Raw genomic sequence first — 21,855 nt, forward strand, 5'->3', positions numbered from 1 at the left:
ATGAGCCTGACCGAGCTATTAATAATAATTCACTTTAATATTTGCCTTTTATTTATTTTATAACTCGCTCAATAAATCTATTTTTTTCTCCCTTGAATTAAATAAATTATGTTAATAATCAATTGAATTGACAAAAACTAATACACACACACACACACAGCAGAGCCAAAGACTAGAAGTAGCGTGCTGTGGCCAAATGTCGACATCCGCCAATTCGTTTACAAAAAAAGTAAATCACAAATGGCAATCGCGTGCAATTATTTCATAGCAAGCAGACAAAAGGCTGCCACTATAAGCAAATGCAACCCAAATAATAAATTTGTTAAAGGTTGATTTTTGTGTCACGCATTTTTTTGCTTTTTGCTTTTGCTTTTTGCTTTTAGCTTTTGGCTTTTGGCTTTTGGCTTTTGGCTATTGGCTATTGGCTATTGGCTTTTTTGCCCTATATCTTTGTATTTTGCTTTTATTCTACTTTCCATCAATCATAAATAAATTGTTTTTAAAAAAATAAAACCAAGAAAAAAGTAGAAGCAACCATGCCTTTATACGTTTGTAAAGCTTGGCTGTCAAAAAAATGGGAAAATAATTTCTAGAGCCATCCACCACTATATTAGCAGTGAATCTCGAGCGCGAAAAAAAAGCATGTTTCACTTATTCATTTCTATTTCATTATTACCTTGCTTTCACATTTTGTTGTTTTTATTCACGCACTTTTCACTTCTATTCTTGTTATTTTATTAAAGTGGAGGACGATACATACACGCACATAGAACTCGACCCGCACTCCCACCTAAGAGGCATTGACATTACCTTTGTAACCGACGAACAATTCAGCACCATGTTTTTCACCAAACCTATTCTCACTGCCAAAGGAATGGAGTCCTTTGCTAAAAATAATGAGGCTATTGTTTTCCACAGCACATACGATCTTGAAGGTGGATACCGTCTCATCAAAAAGGCCACCACCCCTCTTGTAAGGCACCTTGTTCTCAAAAATCGATTCATCTTTAATATTTTGAGCCTGGAAAAAGCCAACTTGTTAAAGGACTTTTCACCTGCCAAAGCTGAAGTTAAAGTTAAAAGAGGCATTGCATTTTATAAAAAGGGTGCGCTTATTGCTGAAATGGAGGGTTTTGATTTGACTAAGTTTATTAGTGAGCTAGCCAAGTTTGAAAAACGGCCGCAGCGGGATCAGCAGGCGGTGCATGCTGCGAATGCATCATTCTTTGAATTGCATACCTTGTTTTATATACATTTACAATTGTTTTTCTGTAGTTATTTGCTTGTTTTATGATTTCAATAAATTAACATTTTCAATTATCCAAACATCCAATTTAAGTTTTTGTAATGCTTTTACATTGCGAGGATCCACACATGTGTAATGTCCAATGTATTATATGTAATATGTAATAATGTGCTGCCCCTAATTATTCTCGATAAATTACGTGCCCTTTACTTTCCAGTGGGCAAACCCAAATTAATGTGCAGAGTGTCTGCGCTTAGCGTATATGATATTAAAAAGAAATACACAAAAGCCAATGTTAAAACACGTGAGAAATAGCTTTTAAAGAGTAAAAGGTGCGTTTTATAAAGTATTCATTATGTCTTTGTTTTGCTGTACAGGAATTGAAAATGTTTTAATTTATTATACGCTATAAAAAATCCTCGCCAGCTCACGATGCTAGCTCGGAATAAAAATCAGTTTTGTAAGAAGTATAAATTAGAACTATGCTGGATACGTTTTTCTTTTTTTGAAAATCCATTTTACTCAATTGATTTTATTTTTATATTTTTTACTTGTAGTACATTTTTTACTCTGACAATATTTTATAATGGCCCTCAAGCTTGACACACTGTCAAAGTTCAATGACTTTATCAAACTCACAAATACTGCTGGCAAAGTACATCCGGCGGTTATTTTCTTTGCCGACTCTTCAAGCACCTGCACCCACGCGACATGCGTGGGATCAGGCCGCTGCTAGCTCACATCAGGTCCAACCACAACATCGCGCGCTCGCAGTATGACTCGAGCAAGTTTAATTTTGCCGAAAGTGAATATGGCATTACAAGCAAGTGCGGCGTGTTGTATATTCGCAGCGGCAATTATCTTGCCCACATGAATCATTACATCCAGGCCGAATTTGAGACAACTGTAAATGAATTGTTTACAAAGAAGCCCGAAGACTCACCGCGTGTTAAAGCCGAGAAGGCTGCTGAGAAGGCAAGGCTGATGGCTGAAGAGGAGGCAAAGAAAAAGGCCTTTGAGGCGGCAAGCCGCCGTGCTGAGCAGGAAAGAAGGGCCCAGGCCAAGCGGACTGTGCTTGCTGCATTATCTTGTAGTTTTTATATATAATTTTGCTGGTACACTCTCCTGTACTGCAAATCTCTATAATAGTTGCGTTGATATTTTCTGAAATATACATCTCATAAACCCATGTAATATTGTAGACCTCGCATCTTTTTGCATCTATCTGAAAATACCCCCGTCCTCCCACCTCCACACACACAGCGGCAGAGACGCTGCAGTCAGTCATTTTTCTTTTCGCCTTTGAGCAGACTTTAATAGCTTTGCTTTACACCATTTCTTTTTTAATTCTGCTTTTTTGTTTTATAGTGGCCAATGAGAGAGCAAGCAAAAGCAAGAGCGAAATAAACGATTAAATGAGGCGGTGAAAGGCTTCCTTTTGCATTGTTAAAAGACCGCCAAAGCAAGGCTTGTTTTATACTTAAAAAAAGTGCTGCGGGATTTTATTACACAACAAAACCCTGTTCTAATTTTTATTTTTTGTTGCGGTCATAGAGCAAGGTCGTGATATTTAATGGACAATTTTTTAAATGTCTTGTTTGCCGCTTGTTACATATATACAGTTATTTTGCTATTAAAATTGCTTATTTGATTATTTTTACTATTTTTTTTTACACCATGTCTGCGTTCCCTTCAACTATTATTCGATTCATTCCACCGACTGTCATCAAAGACGATGCCGAGTACGACAAGGTCTTTGCCAAATACTATAATAGCGGAAGCAAGCCAGTTTACCGCATTGAGTATTACTACCCATTTGACCCCATGGCCATAAACGGCGAGCCAAATCAGTATTTTGTAAACGTAACTGAGTTAGACATGTGCATTGTATTATTAGCTACACAGCCAATTTTATTCAATACAAGGTCAACAACACCAACGGGCAGTACTGTAGAAAAAGATACGAGATTGAAACTGACTCAGGAGTGCTTTTCTTCCGCAACAACGTGCTGGTCAGCTACATGCCTGGCTTTAATTTTGATAACTTCCGCGACAACATATACGATTTGTCGACGCGAGCGCCCAGGCATTCGCCCAAAAAAAATAGACTGAGTGATATCAAGGTAGAAATTGTAAAACCAGCGGAGCCCCCCAACGCGTGAATGGTGTGTCATTTTGTAGCGTCTTTTGTCGCTCAAATGCAAAAAGTTTGCGTGCATTTTAAAAACCACGTGAATACTTGTTCTTATTATTTTTCTTTAAGTTTTACAAAGCAAAAGCAAAAGCGGATGCTTTGTATTAATAAAATCATTTTATTTTCACTTTTTACCACCTACTTTATTTTAATTTACAGCCACTTGCCCGTTCTTCGACTTTAATAATACCCTTGAGTGACATGGTTTGGCATTTCAAAGCCTGTTCTTGTAAATTTTGGCTACTAAACCCGTTTCTCTTTATTTGTTTTCTTTTTTATTATTTAACATATATCAATATCTTTTTTTTTTACTAAATGTTAGCTACCAGCATGTCAACGGAAGTGAGTTCAACTCTGCAAGGGCAATGGTGCCCATGTCCATCATATTCTTCTATAACCACAACGTGGTAACCTTCAACACTTTGTCTCAAAAATGGCAACGCTGAGCACCTGCGCAATAGAAAACAACATTCACAAGCTGTACTACTTCCGCACAGCCGACGTGAGTGAGCTTGCCACGAGGCTACACCTGGTACTCAACATGGGTGTTCTGTTTTTCCGAAACGGCCGGCTACTCGAGTACATGGACGACTATGACAAGGCCGAGTTCCAGCGCATTATCAAGCTGCCGCTGACGCATGAGTTCATGAAGGAGCCAGTCACCGAGGAAATGAAGGAAATTAAGAGATTGAGAAAGGTATCAAACAATAATAATAACGCGTATCAGCAGCGGGCAGAAAATATGGAAGAGATGATTACGGTTCAGCGTGAGGCTGCGGAGGCGGCTGAGGCGGCTGAGGCGGCTGAGAAAGCGGAGAAGGAAAGGCTGCCCAGGCTAATGCTGGACTCACAGTCAGCATCCAGAACTCGGCGAACCACGACATTACCTACCATGCAGACGGCTCGATAACTATCAACCCAAAGAAGGACAAGCCTGCGCCCAATACCAATACCAGTACTGACGTTAACAACATGGATGGTTGCTGCATTGTTTTGTAACTGGTAATATCTTTTATATTTTTTATTCATAGCATATCTAAACGCTCAAAAAGTTGTAACCTTTATTTAAATAAAAAAAACACACATTTGAATCACTGCGTTTCTTCTCATGCTCGGAAGCGCCAACAGTCTTGTTTCCGGCAGCGAGTGAGACGGGTGGGTTGACAAAGGTGCGCGAGTACAATTTGAGCACCTCGTCGACAAGGATGATGGGCGCCGAGATCAGCAAAATGGCCCTCCACTCGATCCAGCCCAGGGGCACGACGCTGAAGACAGTGTTAAAGAAGGGGATGTAGAGAATGGCAAAGTGCAGGGCAAAGGAAAGCGCAACAGCGCCCAGAAGCGACGGGTTGCGCCACAGGGGCACCTCGAGCAGCGACGCGTTTTCAGACAGCGAATTAAGGGCGTTGAACATTTCAATGCTCACCAGGATGCTCAGCGAGATGGTGCTGGCGATGACAGCATGCTGGCCATTGAACACAGTGGCACAGTCGAGGTGGCCGGCGAAGAGACGCTCGCACTGGTGGAAGTTGCTCAGCTCGTGGAATGAAATGTTCGGGCCCAGTGGCGAGTAGATGAAGTGCCACGCGTAGCCAAAGACGGTCGCAGCGCCGACATAGGCGCCAATTACAAGGTAGCGGAAAAGCAGCCAGCCAGAGACGATGGGCTGGCGGGCGGACCGCGGCCTGTGCTGCATGATATGCGGGTCCGGCGGGTTGAAGCCCAGGGCCGTGGCCGGCAGACCGTCGGTAACCAGGTTGACCCACAGCAGCTGCACCGGGATCAGGGCCTCGGGCATGCCCAGAAGCACAGTCAGAAAAATCGACACGACCTCGCCAATGTTGGACGAAATCAAGTAGCGGATAAACTGCTTCGTGTTGTCGTAGATGGCGCGCCCCTCGGCGACGGCCATCTCGATGGTCGAAAAGTTGTCGTCAGCAAGCACCATGTCTGCCGCCAGCTTTGCAACGTCCGTGCCGCTGCCCATGGCAATACCAATGTCGGCCTTCTTCAGCGCTGGCGCGTCGTTGACGCCATCGCCGGTCATCGCGACGATGTGCCCAGCGGCCTGCAGCAGCGACACCAGCTGCAGCTTGTGCTGCGGCTCCGTGCGCGCGAACACACGCGCCCTCAGCACGCACTTGCGCTGCTCGGCGTCGCTCATCGCCGAGAACTCGGCGCCCGTCACGCACAGCGAGCTGGCGTCGTCGTTGGGGCCCAGCACGCCGATCGCGCGGCACACGCTCTCGGCCGTTGGCTTGGCGTCGCCGGTGATGACGATGACGCGGATGCCGGCTTCGGCGCAATGTGCGATTGACTGGCGCACCTCGGCCCGCGGCGGGTCGTGCATGCCGACCATCCCGGCAAAAACCAGCTGCGACTCGATGGCCTCGAAATCCGTGCCGTCGCTGGCCTTGATCTGCGCTGCCAGGCTGCCGGGCCCCGTGGCGGCAGCGCCCTCGCGGGTGGCGAGCGCCATCATGCGCAGCGCGTGCTCGGCGCCCAAGCGCCCGGCCGACGCCAAGACCTCCGAGCGGATCGACTCGGTCATCGGCACGACGCCGCCGCCGACCACGGCAAACGCGCAACGCGCAAGCACGTTCTCGGGCGCGCCCTTGACGAGGAGGCGGTCGCACTGGCGCTGTGAGTCATGCACCAGCACAGACATGGACTTGCGCTCGCGCGTAAACTCGAGCGTGCCAACGCGCGCAAAGCGATGCTGCACCCATTGGCAGCACGCCTGCACGCGGTCGGCCTTGGAAAGCTCGGCCAGCGTTGCGTTAAAGGCCGCATCAGAGGTGCCGACCTTCTCGACCAGCACACGCAGCGCTCCCTCGGTCGGCTCGCCGATGAGCTGATACACGTTCTTATCGCGGTTGTACAACACGTTTGCGTCATTGCACATGGCGGAGACGATGACCGAGTCGCGCAGCGCCTGCGTCGAGCCGGCCACCGCGCCCTTGTCTGCCGCCGCGTTGGTAATCGTAGTTCCCTGCGCGTCGACGACGTGTCCTGCCGGGCTAAAGTCAGTTCCGGTCACCTCGAGCTCACGCACAGCGCCCTGCGCGTCCAGAAGGATGATGCGCGATGCCGACATCTGGTTGGTCGTCAGCGTGCCTGTCTTGTCCGAGCAAATGATGCTAGTGCAGCCCAGGGTCTCGACCGACGGCAGCGAGCGCACAATGGCGTTCTTTTCAGCCATACGCCGGGTTCCCAGCGCCAGGCATGTCGTGATGATCACGGCCAGGCCCTCGGGGATGGCCGCCACGGCCAGGGCCACGGCAATCTTGAAGTAGTACACAGCGCCGCGCACCCACCCATGGTGCGACGCCTCGTTGAAGTGGCGCACGTTGATCGCCCACACCAGGATGCAGATTACGGTGATCACCTTGGCCAGCATGTCACCAAAGTCGTCGAGCTTCTGCTTGAGCGGGGTCTTCTGCGACACCTGGTCGGTGATCGACGAGTGGATGCCGCCGATCGCCGTCTTGGAGCCGGTTGCCGTCACGACGCACTGCGCGCGGCCCAGCGCGACCGACGTGCCAGCAAACACCATGTTAATCTGGTCCTGCACCACGGCACGCTCGCCCTTGGTTCCCTGCAGCGCGCTCGAGCTCTTGGTCACGCTGACCGACTCGCCCGTGAGCAGCGCCTGGTCGATGCGCAGCACCGACGACTCGACTGAGATTACGCGCGCGTCGGCCGGGATCTTATCGCCCACGCTGACCACAATGATATCGCCCGGAACGAGCTCAACAGCGTTGACCTTAGACACCACGCCGCCGTTGCGCACGACGCGGCACTCGTCTGGCGAGTACTCCTTCAGCGCGGCGATGGCATTCTCGGCGCTCGTCTCCTGTAGCACCCCAACCGTCGCGTTGGCCACCAGAATCAGCATAATCACGATGGGCTCGACGTACGCCGTGAGCTTGTCGTTTTCCTCCTCAAAGAACGCGAGCACCAGGGATATAAGTGCCGAAACTACTAGGATGACGACAAGCTGGTCCTTGAACTGCTCGAGAATCAGCTCCCACAGAGGCGTCGACTCTTCTTCGGGCAGTTCGTTGCGCCCGTGCTTTTCCTGCCGCTCAGCCACCTGCGAGTCGTTCAGCCCCTGTTCCTTTACGACATGGAGGCCTTCGAGCACCTCTTGTGTGCTCAAATTATAGGACTGGTCCATATTTTTACCTATTTAGCTTTGCCAGGCGTGCACTTTGTAGATTGAATTCAAAGTGAAAATAAAAGTTAATGAGCAGCCAAAATAAGAATGAAAACAGAATGGTGCGCCAGCAACGTATATAAAATTAAACAATAAAAAAGTGGAAAGGTAGAGAAAAAGAGTGCTGGGAAAAAATGACGCATATAAAGAAACCAACTGACGCTGTTGCTAGCAATTGAAATAGTAGTAGCAGTGAAGTGACAGTGGCAATGACAATGGCAGCGACAATACGCTGGTCGCCCACTCTTTGTTGGCTCATGCCTCATATCTCACGCTGCATCTGCATTTTTTTGGGTGCCAAGCACATAAAAAAAAGCACGTGTATGCGCGTGTTGCCAGCATTTTGTCGTTTCTTTTGGACTGTGGCCACTTTTAATCGCCTGCAACGGCTTTGGACACAGCTGCCGCTGTCAGCTTTCTTTTTTCTAGTTGTTTTTGCCCAATGAAATTCATCCAGCACGCAGGTAAGCGGTTCGCTGGTGAGGTGCGATTTAGTTTTATCTTTTGGCTAATTTGAGCGTCAGCCGCCGATTTCGATGGTTCTTAAATGCGCATAGTGCGGCTTGAACCGGTCCACAAACGAGCGGAGATCAAGAGCCTCGCCGCCATTGATGTCCAGTAACTCGAGCGAAGTGGCGCACAGTAACAGCTGGCCGATGCACATTTTTACTACTTCTGCGCGGCTGTTGAGCGCCAAAAACAAGACATTGACGCTGGTGATTCTTGTCTCCCAGGGGCTCAGTGCCTCGAGAGCGTGGTCACTCGGGTCGAGAGAAAAGCTGACTGCGGCCCAGCTGCGCTAAAGGCCAGCTCGTGGACTGCGATGCTTTCCAACTTGGGCATTTTGCAAATGAGCTGCCGCAACGTGGCGTATTCGATTCGCCCCAACAGCTGTAAGCTCTTGAGGTTGCTCCACTTGCATTGCCCGACATCTAGTGTGAACCCAGCTTCCGAGAACACGAGGTAGGATGAGTCCCTAAGCGTGATATTGCTGAACAGGTGCTTGGTCAGGCTGTAGAAGCTGTCTGTGTACTCGGGCTGTACATTGAGCATAATCACTTCCAGCTTGTCGATTGAGCAGATGCCAGATTTTATAAACACATTGGGCGGCACAACCGAGCTCTTCAAAAGAACACTTTTCATGTGCCTGGGGTACGTCGCTTCGAACGACAGCTCAGCATCTCAGAGTAATGCGATATGCTTAGATTCTCCAGCTTGGGGAACAGCACCGTGAATTTAGCCGCTTGACTGCTGCCGTTTTTTGGTTGGCTGAGCCTTGGTGCGCCCTCCTCGTACTCGAATCCCTCAAATATGTACTCAAACTGCATGTCCAGCTGTGTCAGGCTGGAAAAGTTGATGTGCCCTGGGTTGTTTGAATCGTTTTGCTGAAAATACTTCCACGAAAAATTCAACGGCACATCCTCCAATATGAGCGTCTGTAGCGACCTGGCGTGCACTTGTGGCAGCAGGCGCAGCGAACTCTGGTTAATTTTGACCTCCAAGTGCGTCAAATCCCTTGAAAACCTACTAATGTTTTGCGGCAAAGAGTACCTGCTGCTGAGATGCTTCAGGTTTGTGCTGTAGGCTCCAAACAATGTAGATTTGGCCGTTTTGCTCAGGTTTACAAGGTCGCCGTCAGAATCGAGAATCAGTCGTTTGACGTTGGGCATGTTCAAAACAATCGTGCTGACAAGCTCCTCCACGTAAATTTGCTTGCCTCCCTGCATTACTACCTTGTTCCCATATTCATTGTTGTCAATAATATCATCGGCATTGTCATCTTCATCGCCATCGCTCTCATTGTCCGTGTCACCGATGACCGAGTACAGGTCGAGTCTTAATGAGCTGACGCCCAGCCAGGAGCTTGCGTAAAACTGGAAAAGACTGTCTATCTGCTGAACAAACGGCACAATAAATTTTATCGCGTCTAAGCACACAGCCACTTCTCTGACATAGTGTGTCTTGTCGAGCGATGTAATCAGGTCGATGTTTGCTGAAAACGTGACGTTATTTGGATTCTCCTCGTGATTACTGTCGTATTTAACAATTCCCTCGACAAATGCGTTTCTGTATACAATGCCCGACGCTATGTTTCTCCACTCGTGGCAAACTGCTAGGAGGTAAAGTTTGTTTTTCCAGAGATATGATTTGTTCGAGTGTGTGCGGGCGGCTTCTTGGAGTATTTTTTCCGTCACAATTAATGGTAGGCGGGTGATATGCATAGCGATAAATAAATTTTGTACAAAAAAATAATAGTATGTGTGTTGAAATAAAAGAAATAAACAAAAAATGAATTAACTACAAGAAAAATATTAATAAGAATAAAGTTGGTATTATTTAAAAAAAAAAGTGAATTGTTTTGTTTTGCTGGCTGTTTTTTCACTATTCAGTTGTTAAAAGGGAAAAAGCAAAGCACGCATTTCCAAGCCTTTAACTACCATTTGACAAAGAAATAGTGTACACTTCTTTTTAAAAAAATATACATAAAGAATGGTGATGGTACAGTTGCAATATTTTTTGTGCGCCAAGCATTTTATTTATTTTATTTGATTATAAGCTAATCTACGGTAATTTATCTATTAACATGGCCATTCAAATAAAACAAAGTCTATTGGTGTATGGCCTAAACGAGAATCAGTCGCAGCCGCCGCCACCGCCGTCATGATGACCGCCATCATGGTGGCCCCCGCTATGATGGCCGTCGCTGTGATGTCCATGATCGTGGTGTCCGTAATGTCCAGAGCTATGGTGGCCGTGTCTAGATGATCCATTGTTGTTGTAATACGGCGTCATATGGTTGGTATCGTAGTAATGTGGCTTTGCGCTCCCTGGATTATAGCGCGCAGGGTTTTGCCGCCTGTTATGATCCGGCTGGCCTTGAAACACGAACCGAATAAATTAAGCAGCTTTCCCATGATTTAAATTGATATGTGAGAACCAAGCGACGTTTAAAAATACAGTAGTAAGAAAATAATAATCGTGGATAAAATAACTAAAATTAAACAAAAGAGTTGTGGAAAGCAGTTGATGTTAGAAAGGGATGCCATTTTATACGTGGAAGAACTGAACAAAAAACCAATTGCGAAGATGACATTGCAGCAACAATCCATAAATAAACAAGCCCTAAGCACGTGCCAGCTCCTTTTCAGGACATGCTACCACTGCACTCTTCTTTTGTTCTGCATGGAAGATCAGTGAAATTGGGCTTGATTTTTTGAATTGTTGCACGTGTTTAAACCTGTATTAATGTGAATTAATTATTATTGACGTGGCATGTACCTTTAGAATTGGTTCTAGCCACAAATAAAAGATGGTATTATTCGCCCCCATCGCCTCCACATCCTCCATCATTGCCACTGCCATAGTCGCCTCCTCCGCTGTCTCCAATACAGTGACGTCGCCTCCATAGCTGCTTATATCACCTCCAAATATACCTATACCGTGCCAAATTCCAGCACCATCGCTGTTCCCGCCAATGTCCTTATGACTACCATAAGTGGAATCTACAACGTGGGCGACGGCCACAGCACCGGCAGCACCAGCAGCGCCATACACACCGTAGACGTTGTTGTAAACTTGCGCCGGTGGCACAGTATCAAAGAGTGGTGACAAATGGCTCACTTGTTTGTGTGTAGGCTTTCTGTTTGGTGTCTGGCGCGTGTCCCCTTGCTGTGCTTTCCTGTCTTGTTTGCTTTTAAAGCAACCGCTTACTTTTTGAAGCAGAACTTGCATGATTTTAGGTATTATTGTACACAAATTATTTTCAATAGCTGATTAAAATATAAAAAATGAAGAGACAAAACATATCAATTTCTGTTTTTGAAAGGTCCACGGAACATGCACTTTTTATTGTGCGTAGTACCACAGCAATCAACAAGGCATTGTAATGCAATTGACTAAAAAAAGCGCACAATTTTTTGCCCATCTTGCTCCAACATCTTGTTTTTTTTGTTGTTGCATATCATTTTTATGGAAATTCGACTATCCAAGTTGTTTTTTCTTGGCACATATTAAGCCCGTGGTCATTTGTTTGTAAATTAAAATTAAAGAAAATCAAGGCACAGTGATCACATGTGCCATATACACCAAATAAAAATACCAGAAAAGATTGAAGGAAATTTTAACATTCAGCACCCACCGTCGCCTCCTCCTCCACCCCCTCCGTCACCGCCGCCTTCGCCTCCATCTCCACTGCCACCACCCCACCGCCACCATCACCTCTGCCGGACCCATGTTCTTGTGCCTGCACGGTTAATCCGGTTAGCGCGGTTAAAATCAAAAGGCGTGACCCCACTGAACACGCTCATTACGCCGCCACCGTACCACTGAGCCCCCTGATGACGTACACTGCCCCGCGTTTCCCGTTGGCGCAGCATAGCCGGGACTCAATCCCAATGGAGGCGCGTGGGTCTCTTGCACGTATATTGTCTGAAGAGTAGCTGGTGGCTCGGTTGGTGGAGGGTAGATGTCAGCTTTGGGCGTTGGATAAGGACATCTCCAGGCGGTGGATAGGGAATTTCCGGAGCTGGAGGATAACTGATGCCCTCTGGAAAGGGTAGGGGACAGCCACAGATGGGGGGAGGGAATTCTTTCTGAAGGAGGAGAGAAGGGATACCCCTCCATTATTTTCTGCTGGTACTCTTTATAAAAGGCCTCGTCCTCCTTGTCCTTTCTGTCTGCCGCCTGTTCGAGTAGCAGAAAAAAAAGACACAGGTCAGAATAGACAGAAAAATTAGGCCTGAGGCTATGGGCGCAGCGATGACAGCAGCACTGACTGCCATTGTTTAATATGTGCTGTAATTAAATAAGTACTTGAGTATCAATTGAAAAATAATAATGTAACAACAAATGTACAAGAAAAGAATGAAGCTCCTGTTTGCTGTCAACATTGTTTTAAGCGCCAATTATATGGACAAAGCACGCAAAAAGTTTTGCAAATGTAGGTGACATATATGTGTTCTCATGTCCCTCTTTTTTGTGTTTATTTGTTAATTTTTTTGCTGCAAGTGACTTTGACATGTTGCATCCAACATTATGTCTTTAAAAGAGAGATGAAATAAGGTAATTGAACATGGTTCCCTTTTCAACTAACCCATGGTGCTTTCTTTAAATAAAAAATCAAGCTTCCCCAATCACAATAGTGGCACATATCATATATGTGCAATTGTGTCTGTTTGTTTGCTTGGGTTGATCAGGACAAATACATGATCGATCAAGTGGGAATCAAGCATAGGCGGCAATTTAACGATCGATTTTTGGAAATTTCTCTTAAATTGTTTATCTACTTTTTTTGGTTCCTTGAACTGACCTCGTTTTTCCCTTTCTGTTTCTATACACACCTTTTTCTTTCTCAAACACACCAATTAATTCTCTTCCTTTTTTTTACAAATGAGTCAGGCAGTCAGATTCGGATCGGCATTTGTTGCTCGGTCAGCGGGAGCCAGCATGGCCAAAACAAGTGCAAGCAAGACTCTCAAGTTCCAGTAAGTATACTTTAATTGCATTTATTCATTATCTGTTTTGGTGAATTTCACAAACCAACCATATAATGCATGCTTGTTATGTCAACCTATCTGGCTAATTCGAATTAGCTTGTAAGAACTTTAATATTTTTTGATTTTAATAGGCCTCGGCATGTCATGGCGGTTTTCGGACAGCGCAGTATTGCTGGCAACAAGCAATCGATCTGGGCAGCAGGGTCTCTGACTCGCGGATTCCACAGCAGTCCGCAGAGACTCAACGAGGCAGCACCACCCACAGAGGCAATGGTAGCAGTGGCCAGCAGCAGACTCCGGGCAGCCAGCAACAACAGTCACAGCCACAGCTTCGGCAGAGCCCGCTGATACCGTGTCGACGATGCTGCAGGCGTCGATTGATCCAAGCATCGGCACGGAATCGATGATGCAGATCGGCGACCTGGCCAAGCACGGCCTGGACACGTACTTTCCGACGCGGCTAATGGAGTACACGCTGGAGTTTGCCCACGTCACTACGGGGTTGCCCTGGTGGGCGACGATCGCAGTGGTAGTCGTTGGTATTCGCGCAGCGGCATTCCCCCTGGCAGCATGGAGCCAGCGGCATATGGCCGGAGTCAATCGTGTAAAGCCCGAGTTCACTTTGCTTATGGATAAGCAGCGTGCGGCAGCGGCGTCTGGCGACATAATGAGCAGCGCGCGGTTGTCGCAGGAAATGAGCTCGTTCTACAAGAAGCGTGGGGTGTCGCCGTTCAAGGCCATGTGGGGCAACCTGGTGACGGTGCCCTTCATGATGGGTATGTTCTTTGGGCTCAAGGACATGGCGCTTCTGTCTTCTGTTACCCATATGAATACCGGCGGTCTGTGGTGGTTCACGGATTTGACGCTCCCCGACCCGACGTACATCCTGCCGGCGCTCTCGTGCATTGGCATGATGGGTGTCATGGAACTGCAATCCAAGATGAACTCGCCGACGGAGCAGTCGCGCAATATGAAGTACGGAATGAGAGCCGCCGGTGTACTTATGGCATACTTGACTTCAGGTATGCCTGCGGACGTGTTTGTCTTCTGGATCACCAACAATATTCTCTCGTATTTGCAGGTATCTGTGCTTCACAGCAAGAAGTTCCGCGAGAAAATAGGTATTGTGGATATTGAGAAGGTCAGGTACGCTAGAGAGCCTGAGTCCATGATGTCCAAGCTTGATCTCTCGGCTATCACTGGCAAGGCCAAGTCTAAAAAATTCGTCGTCAAGCGCAAGTGATTTATAAATTTTAAAAAAAATTATAAAGTACTTGGAAAAATATAAAATTGGTACAGTGTGTTTTTTTCCGTATATATTTATGTTGGATCAGAAGAATATTAATGGCTGTTGCTGAGAATTTGCCCCATTGCTGCTACCGCCGTTATTGTTATTGCTATTGCTGTTATTGCTGTTGCTGGTGATGTTGGGACCAGCCGAGGCGTTTGAGCTGGCCGACCGGTTCCGCACTCTATTCGCAAGCGACAACGGTGTTGTCGCCTGTGGCGGGGGCGGCGGCGGGGCGCGTCTACGTGTCCTGGCAGGCGGCGAGTTCGGCACTAATCCAATCCCCACACCACCCCCTCACCCTGATTTCTCTGCGGCTCCTCAGTTGGCCCTCCAAGCAACAAGGGCGCCACAGGCACAGCCGCCGGCTGTAGCGGCGGAGACGCCATCTGCATACGGCTGAAGAACGGATTACTGCTGGCACGACCATGCCTCGGAGGACCTGGCGGTACTGGTGGTGGACGCCGCATTACACCATTGAAGTTATTCAAATTGTATTGTGGCTGTGGCTGGCTGTGGCTGTGGCTGTGAGGGCGATATGGTATTGGCTGAGGATGACTCTGCTGGTCCTTCTCCACTTGTTTCGGCAGCAGTACCAGCGGCGGCAGGGCGTGGCGAAAGCGAGTGGTAGGAGGTGGAGGGTTTACAGCGCGATGTGATGTTGGCTATGGCGTCCAGCTCAGCTGCGTCGAGGGTCAGCGGAGCAAGGGCTGGAGCAGAAGTAGGCTGGATGGTATCGGAATTGGCTCAACCGGATCAATTGGACCAATCGCATCATCCAAACCAGTAGTAGGAGCAGCGGCCGATTCTTCGGGCTGCTCGGCAAGGGGCTCGAGCGGATCAGTGGCGGTAACATTCCGCTGCTGCTGCTGCTCACCCTCTTGCGCAGCCAAGCTCATACGTATTGCTTCCTGTATCAAAAACTCCTCCAAGTCAGTCTGACCCGCCGCGCGCATAGCCGACGCATAAGCAGCGTACTCGGGCGCCACTGCCACCAACCTTCTTTGCCTACTGTCACTGCCACTGTCACTGCTAGCAGCAGCCTGTGATCTCCCAGCCCTGGCAGCCCTGGCACTGGCTCTCCTTGTAGCCGCAGCCACCAGGGCCATATTCTCCGCCGACCTCTCCTGCTCCCTCCGCTTCGCCTCCATCTCTGCGCCCAGTTCCTTCACCAACCCAGGCCTGATATCGTCGCTCATAACTATAAGCGGCTCACCAGTATTATTGTTGGCATTCCTTCCCCCGGAAAAACTGTGCGCCCTGCCACGCGAATCATCCACAAAGCCACCTCCGGCCAGTGACGCCGTCACTAATCCTCTGACACCCACAGGCGCATAATATATAATGCCTAGATTCACCTCCACGCAGTAAGGGCAGTGCGTTGGCGTAATCAGACCATCATCGAGCTTACGCTTAATCTGCACAAAGCACTCTGTGCACAGTGGCTTGTGGCAGCACCGGGTGTAGTTGATGTTCTGCGGGTAGTACAGGAAGCAGATCGGGCATTCGACATGCCGGCGCAAAAGTTTCTGCAGGTCCGCTGATGGCTGCTGTTGCTGCTGGTCGGAAAATGACCGCTCGTGGTTGTGCAGGTGCTGGTGGGTTGGTGCTGGCGACAGTGATGGCGACGAGTGCTTGGGAAATGCAAGCGGCGACTGTGGGTCAGAGTTGGCAGCGGCAGCGGCGGCGGATGATGGTGACCGTTGGTGGGAGTTTTTGAGTCGCTGGAAAAACCCACTGCCTACACGCGCATGGCCGTTGCGTCTGCCCGGCGACGCAGCCGAGCCTTCAGCCAAGGATGCTGTGGAGCACCCCGGCTATGCGCACTGTTCTCGTACTCGTCCACTAAGTTTCTCAAAGCAAAAAAATCAAAAGGAAAATACAAGATATGAGAATAAACCATAGTTTTTTAACTGATAAGCATGGCCACTGGTATAACGCCATTATTTTTTTTACTGGATCCTTACTACTTTGTTTCTGCTGCTGCTCGTGCTGCGCAAGCATCATGTTATAGCTCCACCACCCATCGTCGTTTTTCTTTGTCTGATCTGCCGAACCAGCAGCAACCGCAGCCGCAATCGCAACCGCAGCATCATCACCATCAGCATCACCATCAGCATTGGCATTGGCATTGGCATCAGCATTGTTGTCCTCCAAAGTAGGTTAGCGTTTGTGCTGGTGGATGCCACCTCGGGGTCAGGGTCATCGGCACCGGCGTAAAAGGGAGCCATCTGCCGAATTAGGATCAGGCGCTGGACAACTTTGGCGTCAAAATCCTGGGCGTCTTCGGGGTATATGCCGTTGGGAACTAGACTACCACCGTCGCAGACCGTGGCATTGCTGGTGCGGTGCTGCTGTTGAGTTTCCCTGGCGCATTACCCATGGTTCTTTTTAAATAAAAGTGTGTAGAAAAAAAATAAAAAACAGTAGTAAAAATTAGTTATTGAATAAATAAAAAAACAAAAATGAAAGTGTGAAAGTGAAGAATGAGAGTGTGAAGAAATATAATGAGGGCTTTTGCAATGAAAGTGACTAAAAAAATATTTCTCACACAACAAAAGTCAACTGATGTCATTCCCTTTTTCCAATAAAAATAATAAGAAAACGTGGGGGAGGGGAGAGAAAGTATAGAATCTAGAAAATCAGTGGACTGGACTCATTTCATTTCCATTTATTATAAATTGCGTATAGTTCGGATGACAGAGAGAAAGCCCGCGAGCTACAGCCCAATCGTCATCCCTCCCCTCCCAGTATCCGTCAACTGCCTGCCAAAACAATAAATGCTATGAGAAAATAATAAAAGCGCATATAAACACAATTTTCACATTCCTTTTTAATTGAATTTTCACACATCTCATCTCTCTTTTTTTCCTTTTCTTTTTTGTTTTTCATTTATAAATTCCACTCGTTCTATCTCAAAAAGAAAAAAACTTGACTTGCACATAATGGACGACGGTGAATACGACCCCCTTGCGGACTTCCTTGCAACCGAGCGTGCGGCGCTCGGCGAAGATGCTGACATGTTCCAAGCAGACATGACGAGCAGCAGCAGCCCAGCACCCGCAGCAGGGATAGGGCATCGGGCGACAACGACATGGATGTCGATACATTCATGGCCAGCAGCAGCAGCTTTGTCGCCGACACTGCAATGAGCCCGAGCCTCAACCAGCGCCAGCGCCAGTGCCAGTGCCAGCCCCGTGCGCAATTCAGCCCCAGCGTGCAATTCACAGCAATGGACATCCAGTCTCCCTCAGGCTCACCCTCCCACCAGCAGAAACAAACTGGGTTCCAGCAGGAGTGGCAGTCGCGTCAGCGCGAAATCATCTCGGAGCGTGACCGCGACTCAGAGACAAAACACCAGCAACTGGTGCGCGAGGCGCAGGAGTCCGTGGATAAGTTCTACGCTGAGTACAATGAGAAGAAGGAGCGCGCGATCGCCCAGAACAGGGCGGCCAGGAGGTTGAGATGCAGGCTGCGCTGAAGGGCAACCTGTGGGAGCGTGTGCTTAAGCAGATTGACCTGGCCACAAAGTCTGCGGCCGCCGACCAGCGTGGGGCGCTGTCGCCGCTGCCGGCTGCCAGTGCCAGTGCCTCTGCCTTTCTGGCGACACTGCTCGGATGCGTGAGCTGCTGCAGGACCTTAAGAAGGACAAGGACGCGCCGGGCGTCAAGTCAAAGAAGCCCATCGCCGCCTGATTTTCATTTTGGCTTTTGGCTTTTTAGCTCTTTCATAAATATATTCTGACATTATCCCTCCACACACACGCTTAGACTCCATCCAACTTAGAGCAGGCTAAGAATGCGGTGGTAGTCTTCGACCACCGACTCGAAAGAGTCATTGACGCGTTTCTTGCGCTCCTCAGCATCCATGCCAGCCATCGCATCCGTGTTCTGCGCGTAAATCCTCCGCTTGACGAACAGCCTGAACCGGCGGTACGCCTCTGCGTCAGTCTTGTCGAGCCGCTTCAGCGCGCCGATCTCCAGCACCGCGTCATCTGCCTGGGGCTAAGCTTAAGCGCGCAACAAGCTCTGCCACCTGCACCCTGGTCCTCGGCACAGTCCAGTCCATCTGCGCACCCTGGTCCAGAAGAAAGCGCATATCGTTGCGGTCACGCATGTCGTCAAAGGCCTCGCTGGGATCCTCAACGGCCAATTCGACGTACTCCGGCGATGCGCGCACACACGCGTGCACAAAGCGGTACAGCTCTGACCCGTGGCCCTGCGCCTGGAACGGCGGCAGCACCAGAAACTGCGAGATCCGCGGCCGCTTCTGCTCCGGCCAATGGAAGAACCCATACAATGTGCAGTACCCGACCGCCGCGTAGTTCGGCTCACCATTGACCACCGCCCGCTCAAACGCCACGAATACCCGCCACCGCTCATCGCGTCATCAATGAACTGTGCGCCCTCGATATACAGCAGGCACAAGGTCTGCAGCCGCCGGTGGTACTCCCGGAACGCATCGTCGCGGAGGTCGCCCTCCCACACCTCATACGCTACGCCCTCCCTCTCATACCATGCACCTTGCGCCCAAATGGCCGGAACCCTGCCGTGTCTCGCGCCACCTGCGCAGCAAACTCCTCCTTGCTACCGCAGAGCGCGTTTTCGCTGAGCACTGCGCGTAGGGGCGTTATGACGTCGTCGGCCTTGAGCGACACTGCCATTGACGTCTCCATGTCTGTGATGCACCTGCCGTGATCCGCCCAGAGAAAAGTTGCTAGGGAGCCGCTGGCGTAGCAGAGATTGATGCGCAGATTCTTGTACCCGAATACCCGCTCGTGCTCACCGTAGATCGCGTACGTGAATGCTGGGTGGAACTGGATGACGTCGGCACCTGCGTCCTCTGACTCCGAGTCGCACTCGGGCTCGGACCCGGACTCGGGCTCGGCAGAGGGGTCGTGTCTAGCGTCTTGAGCACTGCATCGGCTGTATCTGCGCTAACTAAATTAAATGAAAATTAAATAATTTGTTTTTTAATGTTTTGCGGAATTTCGGTTTAAATGCTCTTTTTGCAACAGAAAAAAGGGGCTTCTTTGCTTACTTAGTCGAATGTATACTGCCGCGTTGGTGTCTGCTGTCCATTGCGAGGCCGTCGCTGCCAAAGAACCATCCATATTAAAGAGAAAAGGTGTGGTGTAATGTAATGTAGGGGTTGGATTTTGAATTTTGGATTTTGGATTTTGGAGGGAAAAAAGAAATGTAAAAATAAAGTAAATGCGAATCGAAGCGATAATAAAATGCAATAAAGAAAACACGAGACAAACGCGTCACGTAAAATAAAAATGATTTTTTTAAACCTCTTTCCCCAAAAACCCCATCCATCCAAGAGTTTTTTTGCCTGAATCTAATCACAGAATCAACGCAACGATATCCCTAGGCGAAACCCCATCGTAATCGCAAATATCCAGCGACCCACCCTGCCTTCTTAAAAACGCCACAGCGCGGCGATCCCTCGCCATCAATGCCTCATGCAATGCGACGCCGCCGAATCTCGACCGATGATCGACGTTTGCTCCCAAATCCAGAAGCACCGCAGCCAGCTCCAATCCGGCCTCACCCTGAGCCGCACGCATAAACGCCGTGAACCCGCCGACATCCACTTGATCCACGTCCACGCCCCACATGCTCAGCAACCGTAGACACTCGGCGTAATCCGCCACATGATTTTTCTCTGAGTGGTGGTGGTGGTGATGTGCTTTCTTGTAGTATTGCGCCCCGGCTATGACCACTTCCATCGCGGGCATCTGCAGCGGAGTCTCGCGCATGTCCTGATATGATAGTGTGGATAACCGCAGGCTTCGCTGCAAGGAGTGTCCGTGTGCCAGGTAAATGGACGTTTGCGCAGCGTGGGCGGCTAGGAGGACTGTGGACAGCCGCGAATCAGTGGCTGTGCGAGTGCGCTGAACTCGTGGTTGTGGAACGTCCATTTTGAGATCCATTCGCGCAAAACCTGCTGATCTAATCCAGAAAGCACCGAATCGCTGTTGATTAATGATCCAACGTGACTACTACTGTCAGTACCAATGTCATTGTTGTTGTTATCCATGGTGATATGTAAAAAAATGTTGGTATTGTTCCTTTGATTTTTTTGTGTGTGAAGCTTAGAAGTAAAAGAAAAATGTTATTGTCAAGGAAGAAAAAAAATCTGTACATGTTGGTTTGGGAATAAAGAGTTAAGAGTTAATGAAAAATAAATGTTACTAGTGGGGTGGATATTGCACTTATATACCTTTGAGAGAAAAAATATTCGGATCGAGGAAAGGGAAAATCCCAACCCCACCCACCGATCACTATTTTTATTCTTTTCGTCCATGTTTACACTGAAGCTGAAGCCCCTCTCCTTTATTTTATTATTGTACATTGTACATTGTACATTTTGCATTTTGAATTTAGCAAATAAGACAATGAAAGATAAAAATAAATAGTCAATGAATAAATAAATAATGGGGTAAAAAAATTGTATGCGGATGATCGATACTACCACAGTATAATTGCATTAACAAATTTGAAATAAATTTGAGGCGCAGTCAAAACATTAGCATAATACAATTACTTGTGAATTAAATAATTACAGCTAATGTATCTGTTTATATCTCCATATTCTGCCTTTTGTCACTGGATGAGGCTTTTTTTAATTATTAATTGTTTGTTTTTTATAAACAATGTACTTTTACTCTATTCTTTTTTCTTTCAAAAAACGTTTTTACGAATGTAATGTAATGGATTGTAAAGTCATTTCAAGTGTTTTGATATTCTGATCGACAAAAGGTATTGTGCATTATCTTGTGCTAAACAATTTATTAAGAACCACAGACTTGCTTTTCATTCTGTCCCTCAAAATCCATCTGTGTCTTCTAGTTGAATAATCGAAACCCACTTTGTTGTTGTTTTTATTTCAAACATTGCATATTGTTTTTTAAATATTTGTTTAAAAAATATCTTGTTGTTTCCTCCTCTCATTGCTCATTACATATTCCCTACTCTCCCCTCCTCTCTCCTCTTTTTCAATTCAATTTGTTTTCAATTCGCTTTCGATCAACTGCATGCTTTTGAAAAATAATGAAAATTGATTTACTGAGTGTTCTTTCTTTCTATTTTTTGCAGAGCACTTGATTTCCATTAGCATTGCCATCAAGTAATAAGCATGTGTGGCGGAACTACGAAAAATAAATTTAAAAAAAGCTGGGGGAAAAAAAGGTGAGCCTCATTAAAAGCAGAATTTGCTCATTTTCTCATTTAATCAATCTGATTGGATACATGGAATATGCGGATGTCCGCATTCTTGATCAAGTAAAATGGAATATCACTAAATTTTTTCTGTTCCTAATCGGTTACAATTCAAGTTCCAGATCAACTAAACCCGATAAAAAAAATACAAGGTAGTCCTTTTTTGGGTTGCGTTGACTTTTCTCGC

The 21,855-nt window shown here is 47.8% G+C and overlaps 7 protein-coding genes across 7 annotated transcripts; 2 read left to right on the top strand and 5 right to left on the bottom strand.

The window, feature by feature from the left end:
• Positions 1-664: 664 nt before the first annotated feature.
• Positions 665-1,326, top strand: BX661DRAFT_89308 (uncharacterized protein; the record flags this gene model as incomplete). Its single annotated transcript, XM_051539561.1, has 1 exon — positions 665-1,326. A coding segment is annotated over one exon (630 nt), but the record flags the coding sequence as incomplete, so codon positions are not given.
• A 379-nt stretch (positions 1,327-1,705) lies between these two features.
• On the top strand, positions 1,706-4,496 carry BX661DRAFT_223601 (uncharacterized protein). The gene is made up of 7 exons (XM_051538880.1): positions 1,706-1,901; positions 1,940-2,317; positions 2,990-3,096; positions 3,201-3,314; positions 3,784-3,847; positions 3,919-4,207; positions 4,249-4,496. The coding sequence occupies exons 1-7, from the start codon at positions 1,833-1,835 to the stop codon at positions 4,437-4,439; spliced, it is 1,212 nt and encodes a 403-aa protein (XP_051392620.1). The 5' UTR covers positions 1,706-1,832; the 3' UTR covers positions 4,440-4,496.
• BX661DRAFT_169991 (Ca-transporting ATPase) lies at positions 4,462-7,620 on the bottom strand (the record flags this gene model as incomplete). Its single annotated transcript, XM_051533578.1, has 2 exons — positions 4,462-4,476; positions 4,525-7,620. The coding sequence occupies 2 exons, from the start codon at positions 7,618-7,620 to the stop codon at positions 4,462-4,464; spliced, it is 3,111 nt and encodes a 1,036-aa protein (XP_051392621.1).
• A 1,010-nt stretch (positions 7,621-8,630) lies between these two features.
• On the bottom strand, positions 8,631-9,959 carry BX661DRAFT_89315 (uncharacterized protein). Its single transcript, XM_051539562.1, has one exon. The coding sequence runs from the start codon at positions 9,879-9,881 to the stop codon at positions 8,799-8,801; it is 1,083 nt and encodes a 360-aa protein (XP_051392622.1). The 5' UTR covers positions 9,882-9,959; the 3' UTR covers positions 8,631-8,798.
• Positions 9,960-11,684: 1,725 nt separating this feature from the next.
• BX661DRAFT_180081 (uncharacterized protein) lies at positions 11,685-12,501 on the bottom strand. Its single transcript, XM_051535367.1, has 4 exons — positions 12,371-12,501; positions 12,008-12,131; positions 11,878-11,961; positions 11,685-11,850 (listed from the first exon to the last, which is right to left on the bottom strand). Exons 1-4 carry the CDS (start codon positions 12,438-12,440, stop codon positions 11,787-11,789), a joined length of 342 nt encoding a protein of 113 aa, XP_051392623.1. The 5' UTR covers positions 12,441-12,501; the 3' UTR covers positions 11,685-11,786.
• Positions 12,502-14,975: 2,474 nt separating this feature from the next.
• On the bottom strand, positions 14,976-17,069 carry BX661DRAFT_180085 (uncharacterized protein). Its single transcript, XM_051535368.1, is given in 4 exon segments — positions 14,976-16,259; positions 16,399-16,593; positions 16,632-16,755; positions 16,773-17,069. The coding sequence occupies 4 exon segments, from the start codon at positions 16,823-16,825 to the stop codon at positions 15,138-15,140; spliced, it is 1,494 nt and encodes a 497-aa protein (XP_051392624.1). The 5' UTR covers positions 16,826-17,069; the 3' UTR covers positions 14,976-15,137.
• Positions 17,070-18,224: 1,155 nt separating this feature from the next.
• On the bottom strand, positions 18,225-20,605 carry BX661DRAFT_223605 (acyl-CoA N-acyltransferase; the record flags this gene model as incomplete). The annotated part of the gene is made up of 6 exons (XM_051538881.1): positions 20,306-20,605; positions 19,808-20,237; positions 18,965-19,324; positions 18,777-18,929; positions 18,478-18,714; positions 18,225-18,446 (listed from the first exon to the last, which is right to left on the bottom strand). Exons 1-6 carry the CDS (start codon positions 20,485-20,487, stop codon positions 18,225-18,227), a joined length of 1,584 nt encoding a protein of 527 aa, XP_051392625.1. The 5' UTR covers positions 20,488-20,605.
• Positions 20,606-21,855: the final 1,250 nt, after the last annotated feature.

The sequence above is a fragment of the Kickxella alabastrina genome, assembly GCF_025024165.1.
Source record: "Kickxella alabastrina strain RSA 675 chromosome Unknown BX661scaffold_7, whole genome shotgun sequence".
NCBI classification, from domain to species: domain Eukaryota; kingdom Fungi; phylum Kickxellomycota; class Kickxellomycetes; order Kickxellales; family Kickxellaceae; genus Kickxella; species Kickxella alabastrina.